Source organism: Populus euphratica, unplaced genomic scaffold (assembly GCF_000495115.2).
Source record: "Populus euphratica unplaced genomic scaffold, PopEup_1.0 scaffold2095.1, whole genome shotgun sequence".
Classification (NCBI taxonomy): Eukaryota; Viridiplantae; Streptophyta; class Magnoliopsida; order Malpighiales; family Salicaceae; genus Populus; species Populus euphratica.
This window is the reverse complement of record NW_011501923.1, coordinates 14644-29227: the sequence shown is the minus strand read 5'-3', so window position 1 is coordinate 29227 and position 14584 is coordinate 14644. Positions and strand designations below refer to the sequence as shown.

The 14584-nt window shown below is 34.1% G+C and overlaps 2 protein-coding genes across 2 annotated transcripts; both read left to right on the top strand.

Moving 5' to 3' along the window:
• The first annotated feature begins 1514 nt into the window (after positions 1–1514).
• On the top strand, positions 1515–8088 carry LOC105118622 (malonyl-CoA decarboxylase, mitochondrial-like). The gene is made up of 16 exons (XM_011016602.1): positions 1515–1707; positions 1809–1906; positions 2085–2175; positions 2278–2404; positions 2501–2684; positions 3197–3341; positions 3433–3523; positions 4008–4066; positions 4136–4213; positions 4702–4785; positions 5098–5276; positions 6039–6167; positions 6533–6605; positions 6872–6957; positions 7483–7567; positions 7685–8088. The coding sequence occupies exons 1-16, from the start codon at positions 1615–1617 to the stop codon at positions 7718–7720; spliced, it is 1638 nt and encodes a 545-aa protein (XP_011014904.1). The 5' UTR covers positions 1515–1614; the 3' UTR covers positions 7721–8088.
• A 1154-nt stretch (positions 8089–9242) lies between these two features.
• LOC105118621 (F-box/LRR-repeat protein At5g63520-like) lies at positions 9243–13256 on the top strand. The gene is made up of 10 exons (XM_011016601.1): positions 9243–9572; positions 9672–9782; positions 9894–9986; positions 10080–10199; positions 10669–10770; positions 10864–10903; positions 11106–11267; positions 11363–11550; positions 12111–12220; positions 12486–13256. The coding sequence occupies exons 1-10, from the start codon at positions 9351–9353 to the stop codon at positions 12940–12942; spliced, it is 1605 nt and encodes a 534-aa protein (XP_011014903.1). The 5' UTR covers positions 9243–9350; the 3' UTR covers positions 12943–13256.
• The last annotated feature ends 1328 nt before the right edge of the window (positions 13257–14584 follow it).

Sequence of the window (14584 nt, the reverse complement as noted above, 5' to 3'; positions counted from 1 at the left end):
ATATAATAGAAAGATATATATATATATATATATATATATATATAAAAGAGAAAAAAAAGTCTCGAGAGAACTTGACAACCAATCCAAGTCAACAAATCAAAACATGATCTAGAACACGAAATTTGGATGACCCCATAAATAAAAAATAAAAAACAAATAGGGGTAAAACAATATTTGAAAAACAACTCTTTAAAAAAAAAATCAAAGTCGAATCGGTTTAATATTTCATATTTATGACTTGGGTCATGAGATCGAGGTGACCTCGTTAAAAGTAAACCCAAAAAAATAAAAAACAAGATTCTTAATAAAAAAATTTTGAAGGATAAAATTGAGAAAAAAATCAATAAAAATAACAATACAAAACAAAATAAATAGCAATTAAAAGAATTAGGACTAAATTCAACATAAAAATTAAATATTTAGGGATGAAAATAAAAAAAATTAAAAAAATAATTAAGAAAATAGTAATCACAAGCATCAGGACTAAATATGACATAAAAATTAAATGAATATAAATACTTAATAATGAAATTGAAAAAAATAAATCAATTAAGAAAATAATTAAAAAAATAATAATTAAAATAATAAGGACCAGATTCGATAAAAATGAATAAAATCAAACAATTAAGAATGAAATCAAAAATAAAATCTAATTAGAAATAATTAAGGTAAATAAAATAATTGCAATTAAGATAAAAATAATTGAATCAAAAGAAAAAAAAGAAAAAGGAAAAAAGAAATTGAAGGGTAAATATAACTTTTTATATCTTCAAGACACAATTTGAACAAGAAAAAACAAGAAAAGAAAAGAAAAAAAAGTAAATTAGCGTCAAATTATACCTAGCACGTACTACCTAGAAATAAAAAAAAAATACTAAAACAATTCTAATGATAAAACATAATTATAATTCAAACCACTAAAATCAACCAAAAACATGCATCAATTGGTTTTGATCTCAGTTTTTATATTTGTGCAAAAAAAAATGTTTTTAATATTAAAAAATAATAACAAAAAAATTATTATAAAATTACAACAAACTCCATAAAACCAAGGATAACAATTTTAAATGGTAAAAGTAATGGAGCAAACATACTATTTATTAATTTGTAAGAAAATAAACAAATCTTTGGGACTGAACAACAATAATAAAAAAACCATTATAAAATTATAATCAAATCACGTTAATAAATTTTAATTGTAAAGATAATAGAGTAATTAAATGATTTATTAAAAAATCAAAATTATTATAAAATATTTGAATTAAAAATTTTTATTATTAATTTTATAAGGGCTGTACTTTATAAAATTAAAAAGATATTAGTGCCCTTACCAAATAAAAAATGATGACTTCACTGTATGTAAATATCATTTTGTCACTTAAACAAAGCTTTATAAATAAAAAAAATAAAGGGTAAAATAATAATTTTGTTGTAATCAAGATCTATTTTTACTATGGATTGGGGTTCAATAGTTTTTTAGTTAATATGGTTAGTTCGTGGAAAGCAATGCGTCACCGATCAACAACAAAGTTCAAACTGCAGCCTTAACTGTCTCGAAAGGCATTTGCTTATACTGAAATTTAGGGAAAAAAACTGTAATTATAATATAAATAAATGAACAAGAAGGGGTTATCGATTTTAATGCGAACTAAAATGAGACCCAATAATGACCCATCCAAGCTCTCTTCTTTCTCGCCTTCACTATCTGTAAGTAATTTTGATTTTTTTTTTGTTTTAATTTATTGAGAATTTTGTTTTTAATTATCGTTAAGTATTGCAAATACTTGATTTATTTGTTTCCAAAACAGAATGGGATTAACCAAATGATGACTGATCCTCCAAGAAATCAACGGTCTACTGATGATTCACGCAGCAACTTCAGTGCTTCTGGGAATCATTACGAGAGGTCTTAATGTTATTTATTTTTTATGTTGATTTGTTTTTTTTTTTTTAGTGGGATTTGATTATTTGATTTATTTATTTATGTTGATTTTTTTTTTTTATTATTAGTGGGATTCGATTGTTTTTTTATAATTTAAATAATTTTTTTTGTTATTAATTTATATTATCACATTGATTTATAGGAATTTTGATATAGTGAAGGACTCCATGGGCTTGGCGATATCGCTGAACAAAACTGAATCTTTGGATGTTGTCCTTGATGATTTCTCACAGGTAGATATAGATATATAAAATTAAGAAATTTGTGATCAGTGTTTTTGTTTTATGTACAGATTTGAGGATTGTAAACTCTGTTTCTGTTTGTGTGACTTTTAGGGTTATTTTAGTCTTTCAAATGAAAATCGGAAGAAATTGGTGATTGTGCTTGCCAAAGAGTATGATCTTGATAGGATTCAAGTTCGTGAATTATTGAAGCAATATCTTGGACTTGAGCTTCGCAGTGGTGAGGTTTTTGTTGGATGTGTTCCTGTTGTCATGTTTGTGTTGAGGTTTGTATGGATGTTTTGTGAGATTGACGGGTGTAGATGTTGAGTTTCAGGTGATGAAGGTGAATTGAGTAATGTTGATGACGAGAACATGTTTTCTGCTTTCTATCGGATTGAGAGAAACTTGAGACAAGCTCTTAAGCCAACGTACAATGTTCTTTTTGAACGACTTAATAACTATACTGGTGGATTGAAGTTCTTGTCACTACTTCGAGCTGATATTTTGTCTTTTCTTGGGTAAGGTTGTGGCTTTTTCTGCATATTTGCATGGATTTTCTGTTTTGATTTCGATGTGCTCGGCATGACTCGAGTCATTGAAAGCATATATTTATTAGAAACTAATATGAAAAAATGGAAGAGAGAATGATTTTGTTTACCAACTTTAATGTTTTTGCTTCTCATTTTGATTGTCTTTTGAGTTTTTAGATGTCTGTGTGTAGAAGTAGCCACAAACACTGTTGTCAAAGTGCTGCAGCTTCTACCTTTTGAAGCATTAATGTTTCACTTCCATCAGTCTTACACAATTTCATTCTCCATCCAAGGAATTGGTTCTTTTTACAAGGTCTTGCAAATTAATTGACAGTTAGAATGCATCATTTTTTTTCTTGAAGAAGAACTTTTACCGATCATTATTGTTAGTTTGCTACTGCTGGCATTAAGTTTTAATATATGCTAAATTAGTGGTATACCGATAGCAATATATGGTGATGGAATTCAGAATTTCGTTAGTTGATTCTTTCTGTGTGCAGAGAGGAAAATATTGCCTCACTGCGAGCATTAGATTCCTGCTTAAAGGAGAAACTTAGTACTTGGCTAAGTCCAGCTGTGTTGGAGCTTCATCAGATTACGTGGGATGATTCTGCTTCTTTGCTGGAGAAAATTGTGACTTATGAGGTATGTTTCTTTAACCTGTCCTGCACTACTAATGGATCTAATTGTTTCCTTGTCTGGGCTGTGCATATTCTAATATTGCTGTTTTGTCCAGGCAGTGCATCCAATCAGCAATCTTTTGGATCTTAAAAGAAGGTTGGGTGTTGGCCGCCGTTGTTTTGGATATTTCCATCCAGCAATACCAGGTTAGCAAATCTTTCACTGCCTGCATGGACAGTGCAGTTCATTATCCTTTTACCTAACCATTTGGTTAGTGTTATTCATACATGTGATAGAAAGTTTGTACCTCAAAGCCTTGGTGCAATTATTTGGCTTCCATTCAAATTGATGTAAGGTAGTAAATGTTCGATAAACTGTTTCATATCCTGTACATGTCATTGGGAATTTTTTGATGGAGATTAACCTCACCAATGTGAGAAAGGCAGATGCCTCATAAATAAAAATGGTGTTGATTAGGGTCTTTATCAGTGAATTTGGAGTGCATTTATTGAGTTAAGATCTTAAATCTGTCATGAGCAAATTATAAAAATTGTTTACCAGAAATCACAGACTTGATTAACAAATAATGAATTGGAGTTATAGATTGCTTCTACTTTTTTTTTTTAAAAAAATTTCAACAGAATTTTTAACTATTTATTTGCTGTGGTCTAAATCTTGAAATTCTTTTAGGCGAGCCCCTTATTTTCATAGAAGTTGCGCTTCTGAAGAATGTGGCTCAGACAATACAGGTTCATTTCACAAATTGAAATTTATATTTTTTGTTAGGACATTGCTGACAGTTTCTTAAAATCTAACAGGAAGTTTTGTTGGATGTTCCTCCCATACCTGAACATGAGGCTGCTTGTGCATTATTTTATTCTATATCGTCAACTCAGGTAAGAATAATTACTTCTACCTATTCTCTCTTTGTTTCAGATTGAAGGCATGTGTGGTTGCAAAGATTTGGTTTGACAAGCCATGTGATGTTTGATTATCAATTAGGGAATGTATAAAGTCAAATAACCTACCACACCATGTATTTCTGCTCCCTTTTTGCTTGAGCCTTTGCCTTTAGTTGAACTATACTTTCCAGAATGTTTTTGGTGAGGGCAACTGCATTATTTTTTACCTACCCTGGCCTTACAAGGAAGCTTATTCTTCTTTTCCACTGATGTGCCCTGTAGCAATTGCTGTGTTTTGTTTACCACATGCACCTTTTACTGATGAGGATATGGACATGGCGGTTGTAAAATAAAGTGTTTTTTTGGTGTGCACTTGTATTTACTTGTGACAGCTATTGTTTATCCATAACAGAGTGTTGAACAACAAACTTTGATTATCTGCTTCCTTTTTACCTGATTACATACTTACAGAAAGTTAACAGCCTGGTTTGGCAGGGATCAATCTAGGGAAGTTTCTTATTAAACGCATGATTACATTGGTGAAAAGAGATATGCCACAAATATCTGTAAGTACTTTTTCATTCTCATTCTTATAAAATTAAAAAACTGGTATCTTTATTGAACAAACTTTCCTGTAAGCATTGTTGCCTCATTCGGTTGAAGCATGAATGTTTTTTTTTTGGCATAAGCAACTTGTGTTGCTGGTATGAAGCCTACCCTCTTCACTCGTTTTAAGTCCTTTGATATTAGTTGTTTTATTGGAAAAGAAGTTACACTGATCTTTGCATTTTCTGGAATCTGGAATGCCATGGTTAATTGAAGTCTTTTGTCTTGTGAGATTCTATCAGTTGCTGACATTTTTCATTTATTTTACAAAGACATTTGCAACTCTAAGCCCAATCCCCGGATTCATGCAATGGTTGCTATCTAAGTTGGCATCTCAATCAGTAATTGCTGAAGTTGACAACATGGAACAAACAACAGGTGGATCTGGCTCCGCATTTCAGGAGAACTTGCTTGAACCTGATGAAGAAAGAATGCTTTTGAATTCTGCTCCGTAAGTTTCTATTTGTTATCTGTCTCTTTGAATTTTGGCCATTCAGCAGTTCTTACCCCTAACAGAGTCTGGAACCTCATATTTTCCCCCCAGTAGCATCTGGAATACCATTCTTTAAATACAGCCTGCTTCCAAATTTTCCTTTTTTTTTTCTTGCTTCATTCACCCCTAGGTCATGCACAAACCATTAATCTTTTCTAAACCATAATTTCCTTCGTTTTTTTACCGACGGAACACGTATGAGACTGCTAATTCCCTCACCCAGTAACTCATTTTTTCACCTTTTTACTATCTTGCTTTGCTATTTTCTGAATGAAGCAGATCCCAAAGAGCCTAAAACTTGTTCTTTCACCAATTTAGGCTCTAAATTGCTTTTAGTAGGTTTTCATAGTACACAAAACACATACACAGAGTATGCAAATATGTCATGCTTCTGATAGTTCAGGATGATCTGAATCCCTGTAACCTAATAAGTTTGTACCTTCTTATGTCTTACACAATAGTACTTTGTGTCCAAAGAAGCTGCAAGTACCTCTTTGAACAAATTGAAAGTTTGCAGGTCTGGTCCCCAGCATATAAAATATGGATACATGATCCTTGATGCTCTCTGTTTTCCTCAAAACTCTAATGCTTCTGTGCACAACCTCTCCATTGTCCTCTTGGACTAATCACGATGATACTATTACGTTTCTAAAAATACGACTAGTTATAAACTTACATTACGGCATTGCTATAGGCTGGATAACACACTTTTACCTGTAGGGAGACTTGTGCTGGAAAAAATGGCATGGAAGTGATGCTAAACTTGCTGACATCCGAAAACTTTGAGTGGACCAGTTCAGCAGAATTACTTTCTGCTTTGAAGCCCCCTCTAATGCGGCTGTGTGCCAGGTAAGATAACCTAACATTCAAGTCAAATTAAAGTGCTGGCCAGGGGCTTTGAAAAACACTCACTAGTTTATATTTCCAACTGAAAATGTGGAAGGGACCAAATTCTCATGAGGCACTGCACTTGAAGCATTGTATGATACTAATTGCGATTATAAATTTCTCTTCCTTTGGTACGAGGAACACCTATTCATAATGTTGTTCCATTTGTTTCATCAAAATGATAGGTCATGTGTTGTAAGTGACATAGAGGTCTAATAATTGGCATTGCCGGAGACGTACTTATATTTCTCAGTTCTGTTGTTGCATAAAGCTTATTTTTCTTCATTTTATGAAAGTATTTATAGATTTTGGTTCTGTGGATATAGGTACCTTCTCCAAGAGAAGAAAAGAGGAAAAGCTCTAGATTCCGTGGCAAATTTTCACTTGCAAAATGGAGCGGTATAGCCTAAATTTTGTAAATTAGTAATTGAATCACTTATAGCAATCACATCTACTAGCTAGCCTGATTTGGTTTCTCAATATATTATATATTGGTTTAATTGTTTCATCATGGATCGATTTAGAAGCCTATAGATTTAGAGTTTGAACATGCTCGTGTTGATTTCATGTTGTTAACGACTTGAAAGTTGGAAAGCTTATAAACAAAATGATCTCCAAGTTGAAAACTTTTCTATACTAAAATTATATATTTCAATGTTTAACAGATGGTTGAAAGATTAAATTGGATGGCAGACCGGTCAGAGAGAGGACTTCGTCAAAGTGGAGGTATCATGGTGAACTACGTGTACAGGTGACTCTTCATAAAACCAACAGTATTTTCTGATTGTGCACGATTCACCAAAGGGAAGGCTGCTTCCACATACGATACTCATGGTCTGGATTAGATCTAACCTCTGAAGCTCAGATGCTTCAAAACCCCTCACTTATCCATTTCAGGCGTGTATCACCATTCATACTTGACCAATACTTTCAAATACATGTCAAATACTACTAAAATGTATCCAAAATTAATAAATACTTTCTAGAATTGACATTTTAACCTATCTGTATCATGTCATATCCGTATCCATGTCTGTACTTCCTTGGCTCTAAGATTTGACAGCTTTTTCCTAGAAGACCTGTCCCTTAATTAAAGCAATAACAGTAGCTTACCTAGTTAATTTTTCTGCTGACTCCTCATCGTTATTGAACTTTGCTAAGACAAAGAATTGAAATTATGGGCAATTTTTTGATGGATTTGTGGCTTGATAATTTTTTATTCCACTAAAGTTTCAACCACACACAAATGACATATATTATTGAAAATGACTTGCAGGGTGGAGTGCATAGAACAATATGCTCAGTCATATTTCAGCGCTGGGCATATACATGCTTCAAGTGATATTCGCCACTATATCAGGGTAACATGTTTTCCATGCATAGTATGATTCTGCATTTTCTATTCGACTCTGCATATTCGAAAAACAAAAATCGCCTTTCATTTTGTTTACCACCTCTGATTTGGCTATTGTTTGCAGGCACACAAGGAACCTGAGGAGACCACCATAGCTTAGCTTTGCGGGATAAAAATGCAGTATATAATTTTGGTTCCAGTTTAGCTATATCTTGCACGTGTAGATTACTAGAACGTGTTCAAGGAAGGACAGTTTTGCTCAATTTATGGTATTGGATGAGCTTTGATCACACAAGGCTCGCAAAGATGCCATACTTGTTCTGGATTCGACCTAGGACATTGATGCTATTACCACGGTATTCCTGTAACTTTCTATATATTATTTTCGAATCTCCCTGTAATATGAAACTAAAAACCAATAAACTGTCTGCATTGTACACAGATGGAACACTAGAAAGCATTACAATAAAAACATCTTTAGTGTAATCTTCGTTAAACGTTTATATATCACAATAATTTGGCCTCAAACGCTTCGTTCTGTGACTGAGCTATAGGACTTTAACCATTTGAGAATAGTGAAAACAGCTTGAATCGGAAGGACATTTCTGTTGCATAAAACAGGTATGATGGTGTGATAAGGCAGAACATCGGATCGATTCAGACACACAAGTGCTGGGGCGTATATAGATTGATCCCTTCTCGTTTTCTACTGTATGCCTTGTATCTACAACATAATCTCACATCTGCTATCTGTAAAAAAGTAGCAAAAAGAGGCAACACAACCACAAAATGATGAAAAAAAATTCATCCATTATGATTTATCAATGAGAAGCATCTGAGACAAACTGAATTCTGACCTTGACTGATAATCTCTTCATGTTGTCCCTTCCAAAATCGTTATTACGGTATGGAGATCGAACCTACATCAACACGCCATAATTTAGATCATTGTTTGCTTAGCATTTTGGATAAACAATGAAAATATGAAGAACCACAATTAATATGCTAACCTCTTAAGATTCGTAAAGCTGTAATATGGACACCATGTGATGATTTAATCATGGGATTTGGGCACATTTTAGAGAAAAAAATTTCTGCTGTTAGAGATCAATGATTAAGAACAAAAATAGAACATAAGAACCAAATGGAGATTTGTAGTCAGCATCACCCAAACCATGGATCCTAATTTTTTTACTTGTTAGAATATCTAAAATATATAAAAAAAATATTCAATAATAAAATATGAATTAGAGCTATAATTTTGAAGACTTTTTCGGCAAAACTCTATCTCTTTTTATGCTCCTTTTTTTTTTTTCCTTGTTGGTTCGGTTGTGTCAGTATCTTTTGCCAAAAAAAAAAAGAGGTTTTCTTTGAATTTATCTCATCATCGTAAGTCTGTCTTTATGGAGTTAATAGAAAAACAAATATATTTTCTTTTTTGATTCATCTCATGCACAATTCTTTGTTTAATCAAATACATATAAAATCTCTATCGTGTGAACTTGAACTTGAGGCTTTTATTTTAGAACCAGATTGAATCTTGAAAATAATGCACTGAGTTCAACCTCTACTTTATAGAATAGGAAAAAAAGAGTTTGGAAATTACTTCATGCAGTCTTACATTAATGCATGTTGACTAGTCTCCTGAGCTCTTCTTAATTCCAAGTCCTTTCCATTAAATTTTCCTTTCGGAAATGAAATATGCCTAAAATATTGGGTCCCATATCAAGTTGATTTTTTTGCTGGTCTCTCCATAAACAGCTCTCAGGTCAAGCAAAAGTTGCAGAATTATGATATCAACAACAATGGAGGAAAAACCAAAAGAAGCTAAAACGCCAATGACAGGCTTTGCGTCAATAAACGACGACCTTTTCCAAAACATACTCAAACGAATACCAGCTTTATCCTTTGCATCAGCAGCTTGTGTAAGCAAATCATGGAACCGAAATTGCAATCAAATCCTCTATAAACCAAAGCTTGCCTCCGCTTTTTCTCTCAATCCAGTCCAAAAGGTTTGTCGGGTCTTCAAAAAAACCCAACAGAAAAGCCATCACTGTACTGTACAGTCTCTAACTTGAATAGAGTTTTTGTTTCTGATGATGGTCAAACAGGTTGCGTTAGAAGAGGTTGTCAATAAGGTTTTCTCGGAGCCAATTAGACCCCAGTTTGCCATTGCAAATGTTATTGGGAGTGGAGTTCATTTGAGTGGAATACTCGATTTTGTAAGATTGAACATTAACTGCAACATCAACCATGTTCTTGTGGATTTTCTTCTCTTTTTTTGGTGTTTTTGTTAAGTTAATGTCGGATTACCTGTACGGTTTGTGTTATAGCTAGGAGCAAAACTTGGTTCCAAAACTCCAATTATCGTGTCTTGTGCTGGTGGAATCATGGGAAGAGATGCTGTTACTGATGAATATAAAGAGGTCAGCACTGTAACATTCTTTTAATTGCTTGCTTTTGTTCTTTCTAAGAGACATGAAAGAATGCATTAGTGGCTTCTTTTCAAAAATATGTAGGTTATGATAGAAGATTTTTGGGTTGATGGTGCATCAAACTCAAGCTTTGGTATCATGTTGTCTGTGGGATTTTTACCAGGACTAAAAGTTGATGCCATCCCGCTGCTACGACCAAGAAAGGTAACAAATTATGCAACCAATTACCCTTCGTTTAAAAGATGATGCTCTTAGTTGTTAGTATCCAAGGATAGAGTAGACAAACACAAAAAGGACAGAAACATGTTTGGTTGGAAGGATAGAAACAGACATAAAATAAATCTGTTTCTAGTGCAGTTTTGAAGTGAATTCTGTCATTTTAAAACAGGAAAGACAGGAGGACATGTCCCATATGTCCTCACTATCTCTATCTTTTCTGTCTCAAATTCTAAGTTTGGATGGCTTGTTTAAGATCGGATCGAGAAGTCTTCTAATCTTAGCGTGCAAAAGGTGGTCCGATAATATCCTTACTGTTAAAATCTTGGAAAAAATCTTAAATTGCATAATCGGTGAGCCATAAAAGTATTAATTGAAGAAAATACATAGACCTTTATGTATTTGTTGACAATAAGCTAACTAATCTTGAGTATTTTTTCTGAAATGGTAACATCAGGCACGGGGAGTGGCGATGGTTGATAAGTTCGTGATGGATATTAGGAATTATGCAGCTTTAGTATCTGATTCCACATCACCGAGTCTGATTATAATGTTTGGAGTAAGCTAATTTTTTTCTTATTTTCTTGCAAATATCCTTGTATTTCTTCAGAAAGTTTCTTGCTAAGATGTGCCTTAATTCATGCTGATACAGAGCGAAAAAACTGACCAGAAACCTGTAATGGAAAAGCTGGGTGAGTTTTTCTCAACCAAAATCCTTGGCCTAGATTTTTGTGACTGAAAAGCTGCAATGAGAACTTTTGTGCTGCTATAGAGCGAAAAAACTGACCAGAGTCCTTGGCCTATATTTTTAAAATATTTGCCAGACATGATAAACTGTCGCGCATCAATCTACTATATTGCTTCTTGAAGTTGATAATGCATTGTGTGTTGCAGATCATGCCATGTCGAGGGAAACAATTGTTGTCGGCGACGAGAGAGCTCAATTCCTGTACAGAAGTGGCATAGAGTCAAGAAATGTCTATTATGGGAGCGTCGATCAATATTTTTCTGATGCAGTTGCTCTTGTATTTGCAAGGGATCAAAACAGGCCTTCTGGTATTTTAACTCTATTCATCTATGTTCTTGCAAATAAAATAGATAGACAATGTACTAGCCTTTTCTTGATCCTGATCAATCTGGCTTAATGGCAGGCACAGGGGAAATCCATTTCCATTCTGCATTATCAAGTGGTGTTTCTGCAATAGGTCCAAGGTTCAAGGCAGTTTCTGCCAATGAGATGGAATCTGAGACAGGTCTTAGTACATGGCTTACTGTCAGAAGAGAAGGAGGACAAGAGATTCTAGGTGGTCAGAGGATTATAGATGATGTCAACAATGAGGTATGATATCTAGTCTTTTGGAAAGCCATGCTTTAGGCATCTGGTGTTTTCCTATGGAAAAATGATTTGTAGACAGTGGATTTTTTGGGAACATTGTATAGTTTAGTCCCTGTCATTTTTGAAAAGAAGAAAAACAGTTCATTTAACGATTTTGTAATTAGGCCCCTTTATTTTGAATTTGCTTAAAAAAAGTAATAATTAAAAATAAAAATGCAAATTTTGAAAAAATTGAGGATTGAAATGAACATTTATCATGACTTAATATGATAAGATTTGATCACTTTAATATATTGCATTCGAGATAAAATGTACTGTACAATGCAAATTCTGTACTGTCTAAAGACAATAACACATAATGTAAATTCTCTGCCACTCTCCTTCATTCGTGCATGTTGCAAGCCACTTCTGCTACTATATATGAACATCAAGTTCTTGAGCTGTCTACTAATTAGTGTCCTATTAATTATCTTGATTCTTAATTAATTCAGTACATCCTTTCGTTGTTGTTAGTTTTCTGTTGTATTTATCTCTTTTCTGAATTATAATTTAATATGTTACAGTTGGGAAACCAAACTAAACTGTTCATTGGAGTTTCTGAACAAAGAAAATGCTTTGCTGGGCCAGAGAAGCCAAGACAGATGAGATCTCTTGCTTTCCATGAAGTTATGGGGTGAGTGGTTGAACTCTCATCTTCTATTTTTGCCTTGTATTTTTCATGCAGTAGTTTTCCATGTACTCCAAAGAATGTGCAAAACTTGAAAAATTGCAGAAGTTACGGATATTTTCCGTCTTGATCACCCCATTAAACATAAGTCTTGATCAGTGGTATTTGTCATTACCATAGCCATAAATTAATTTAGATGCTTTTTTCCTTTTTTTGATTTAAGACCATTTTCAAAGATTCTCTTCTCATTGAGATAGTTGCTTGTCAACAGTGGAGATGAAGAGCACCTTTTTGTGGATGGAGTTGGCATAAAAACTGGAGACTACTTTCATCTTTACCATTCAGATCCAAGCGCCGCTTTATCTTCATGTAGTAATATCTCCAAGAATTTCAGAAACCTGAAGCTAGATTGGAGTTTTAGAAGCTGCCAGCTTCATGCAGCTAGGGGTGTTGGTGAAAAGGAAGTTATTGGAGGTTTCGTTTTCGCTTGTTGGGGCCGTGGTGAGTCATTCTTTGGGCACAGCAATGTTGATAGCTCACCATTCTTGGCTAACTTTCCTGGGGTCCCAATGGCAGGGATATTTACTTATGGGGAAATCGGACGGGGCTTTTCAATCTTGAATACAGATGAATCAGGCCAAGAAGATAAGACTTTGTGTTTCTGTGCACATGTTTATAGCACTGTATATTTGTTGGTGTCTTATACTCCGGCACCTATTGAGCATTAGATCTTGTCTATCTTCTTCTTCAAGAAATCGTATCTGATTTCGTGTTGTTAGGGTCATTGAAAAATCCTAGAGGTTGTAGGAGTATACTTTAGAACTACGTAGTTCTCAGGATTCTTTTCACAGTTTCTGCTCATATTTTAGTATTTCTATATCATACGAGCCTATATGAAGTTTGCTCGAACGTATATGAGTATATAAAATAGTTAAACATGACTGAATAGTAGAAAATGTATAAGAACATATCGAATTAAGAGAACAAGTTTAGAATTTAGAAGCAGATTGAACAAGTTGATGAAGGATGGAATTTGGTTGCCTGATTGCTTTCAAAATTGTTCTCTCCCTCCCTTGATAACGGGACCAATCTACAACGAAAGAGAATGCAATAGATTGGACATGGAGTTCTTGTAATTTAATTGAGAAACTGTGGAAGTGGCCACGGAAGAATTTCAAAACAATAAATACGCAAGGGAGGATTGTCTCGGGCCAAAATCCTTTATGAGCCCAGGTATCAACCCACTAGAACTACCCTAAACCATGGACCATGGGTTTATTAGTGTGAGAGGTGTTTTTAAAACACTCCTGAGAGATAAAACAGTTTATATATATTGCAAACTTTCTAACTTTCATCATTTTCTTTTCTTTAGTGTTTCTTTCTTTTATTTTCTACACAAAATAACATAAATTTAGTTATTAATTTATGCACAAAATAAAAGCATGAAAAGTCAAAGTTTCAAGTGCGAAAAATAATGGTAGGTAGCGTTGTGAAGGTGGCTGGTAGCTATCTAGTGATTGTCATTCTTGACTTACTACAACATAGTTTTGTCCACTATTATCTAACATGACTTAGCTGACATGCTCTTAATCTAGGCTGATTGTAAAAAAAAACAAACCCAAATTCAATCGTTAGCCTCTTGTGTTCTTCTCCTCCTAGCCTTCAAAGTCCAGGCCAAGTGGACAGCTGGTTGTTATTTTGGACTTCATACAAGAAGGAAGGTTGAGGTATCATTACTCCCAGAAACAGCTGAAAGCGCCTATATTCACTCTAGACTTGGTAATTATTAATCATACATCTTGGAGAGGATGCGAGCCACCTCTTGAACCCTTGTAGCTAACTCTAATTAAGCCTAACGCAGTGCAAATGCACTTGTAAGCCTGAGGCTGTTCCAATCGCACGAGCCCTGCCCCTGGCCTAGGGCGTGATAGGATTCCTTGTATCTCTTGTGGTTAGCTTAATTTTTCTCTGCACTATGGCTTTAGGGTCTGGGAATATAATGGAGAAGACTTCGGAAACAGCTGCTCATTTTGGTTCTCCGGGGCTATCACGTATTACAGTAGACCAATCTGTGGAGTTTTCTTATGAAGAGTTTGCTAAGGCTACTGTTGACTTCAGCATAGATAATAAGATTGGGCAAGGTGGGTTTGGATCAGTGCATTATGCTGAACTAAGAGGCGAGGTTCGTTGTCATGATCTTTATCAATCATTGATTCATCATTAATAAATGTAGAAGAAAGAAACAAGGAAATCTCCTGGAGAAAAACATCCACTGGCTAAGTGCCGTTCATAACAGGATTAATTAAATTGCTTGAATCTAACCCCTTCCGCGCTGAATCAACTTACTCTTTCCTCCACCTACTGTATTTG

Coding starts and splice junctions, on each gene's coding strand:
- LOC105118621 (XM_011016601.1), top strand. CDS start 9,351: ATGATATCAACAACAATGGAGGAAAAACCAAAAGAAGCTAAAACGCCA. Junction 10,771..10,863: donor GTCTGATTATAATGTTTGGA/GTAAGCTAATTT, acceptor ATGCTGATACAG/AGCGAAAAAACTGACCAGAA. Junction 12,221..12,485: donor GCTTTCCATGAAGTTATGGG/GTGAGTGGTTGA, acceptor GCTTGTCAACAG/TGGAGATGAAGAGCACCTTT.
- LOC105118622 (XM_011016602.1), top strand. CDS start 1,615: ATGAACAAGAAGGGGTTATCGATTTTAATGCGAACTAAAATGAGACCC. Junction 1,708..1,808: donor CTTTCTCGCCTTCACTATCT/GTAAGTAATTTT, acceptor TTTCCAAAACAG/AATGGGATTAACCAAATGAT. Junction 2,176..2,277: donor TCCTTGATGATTTCTCACAG/GTAGATATAGAT, acceptor TGTGACTTTTAG/GGTTATTTTAGTCTTTCAAA.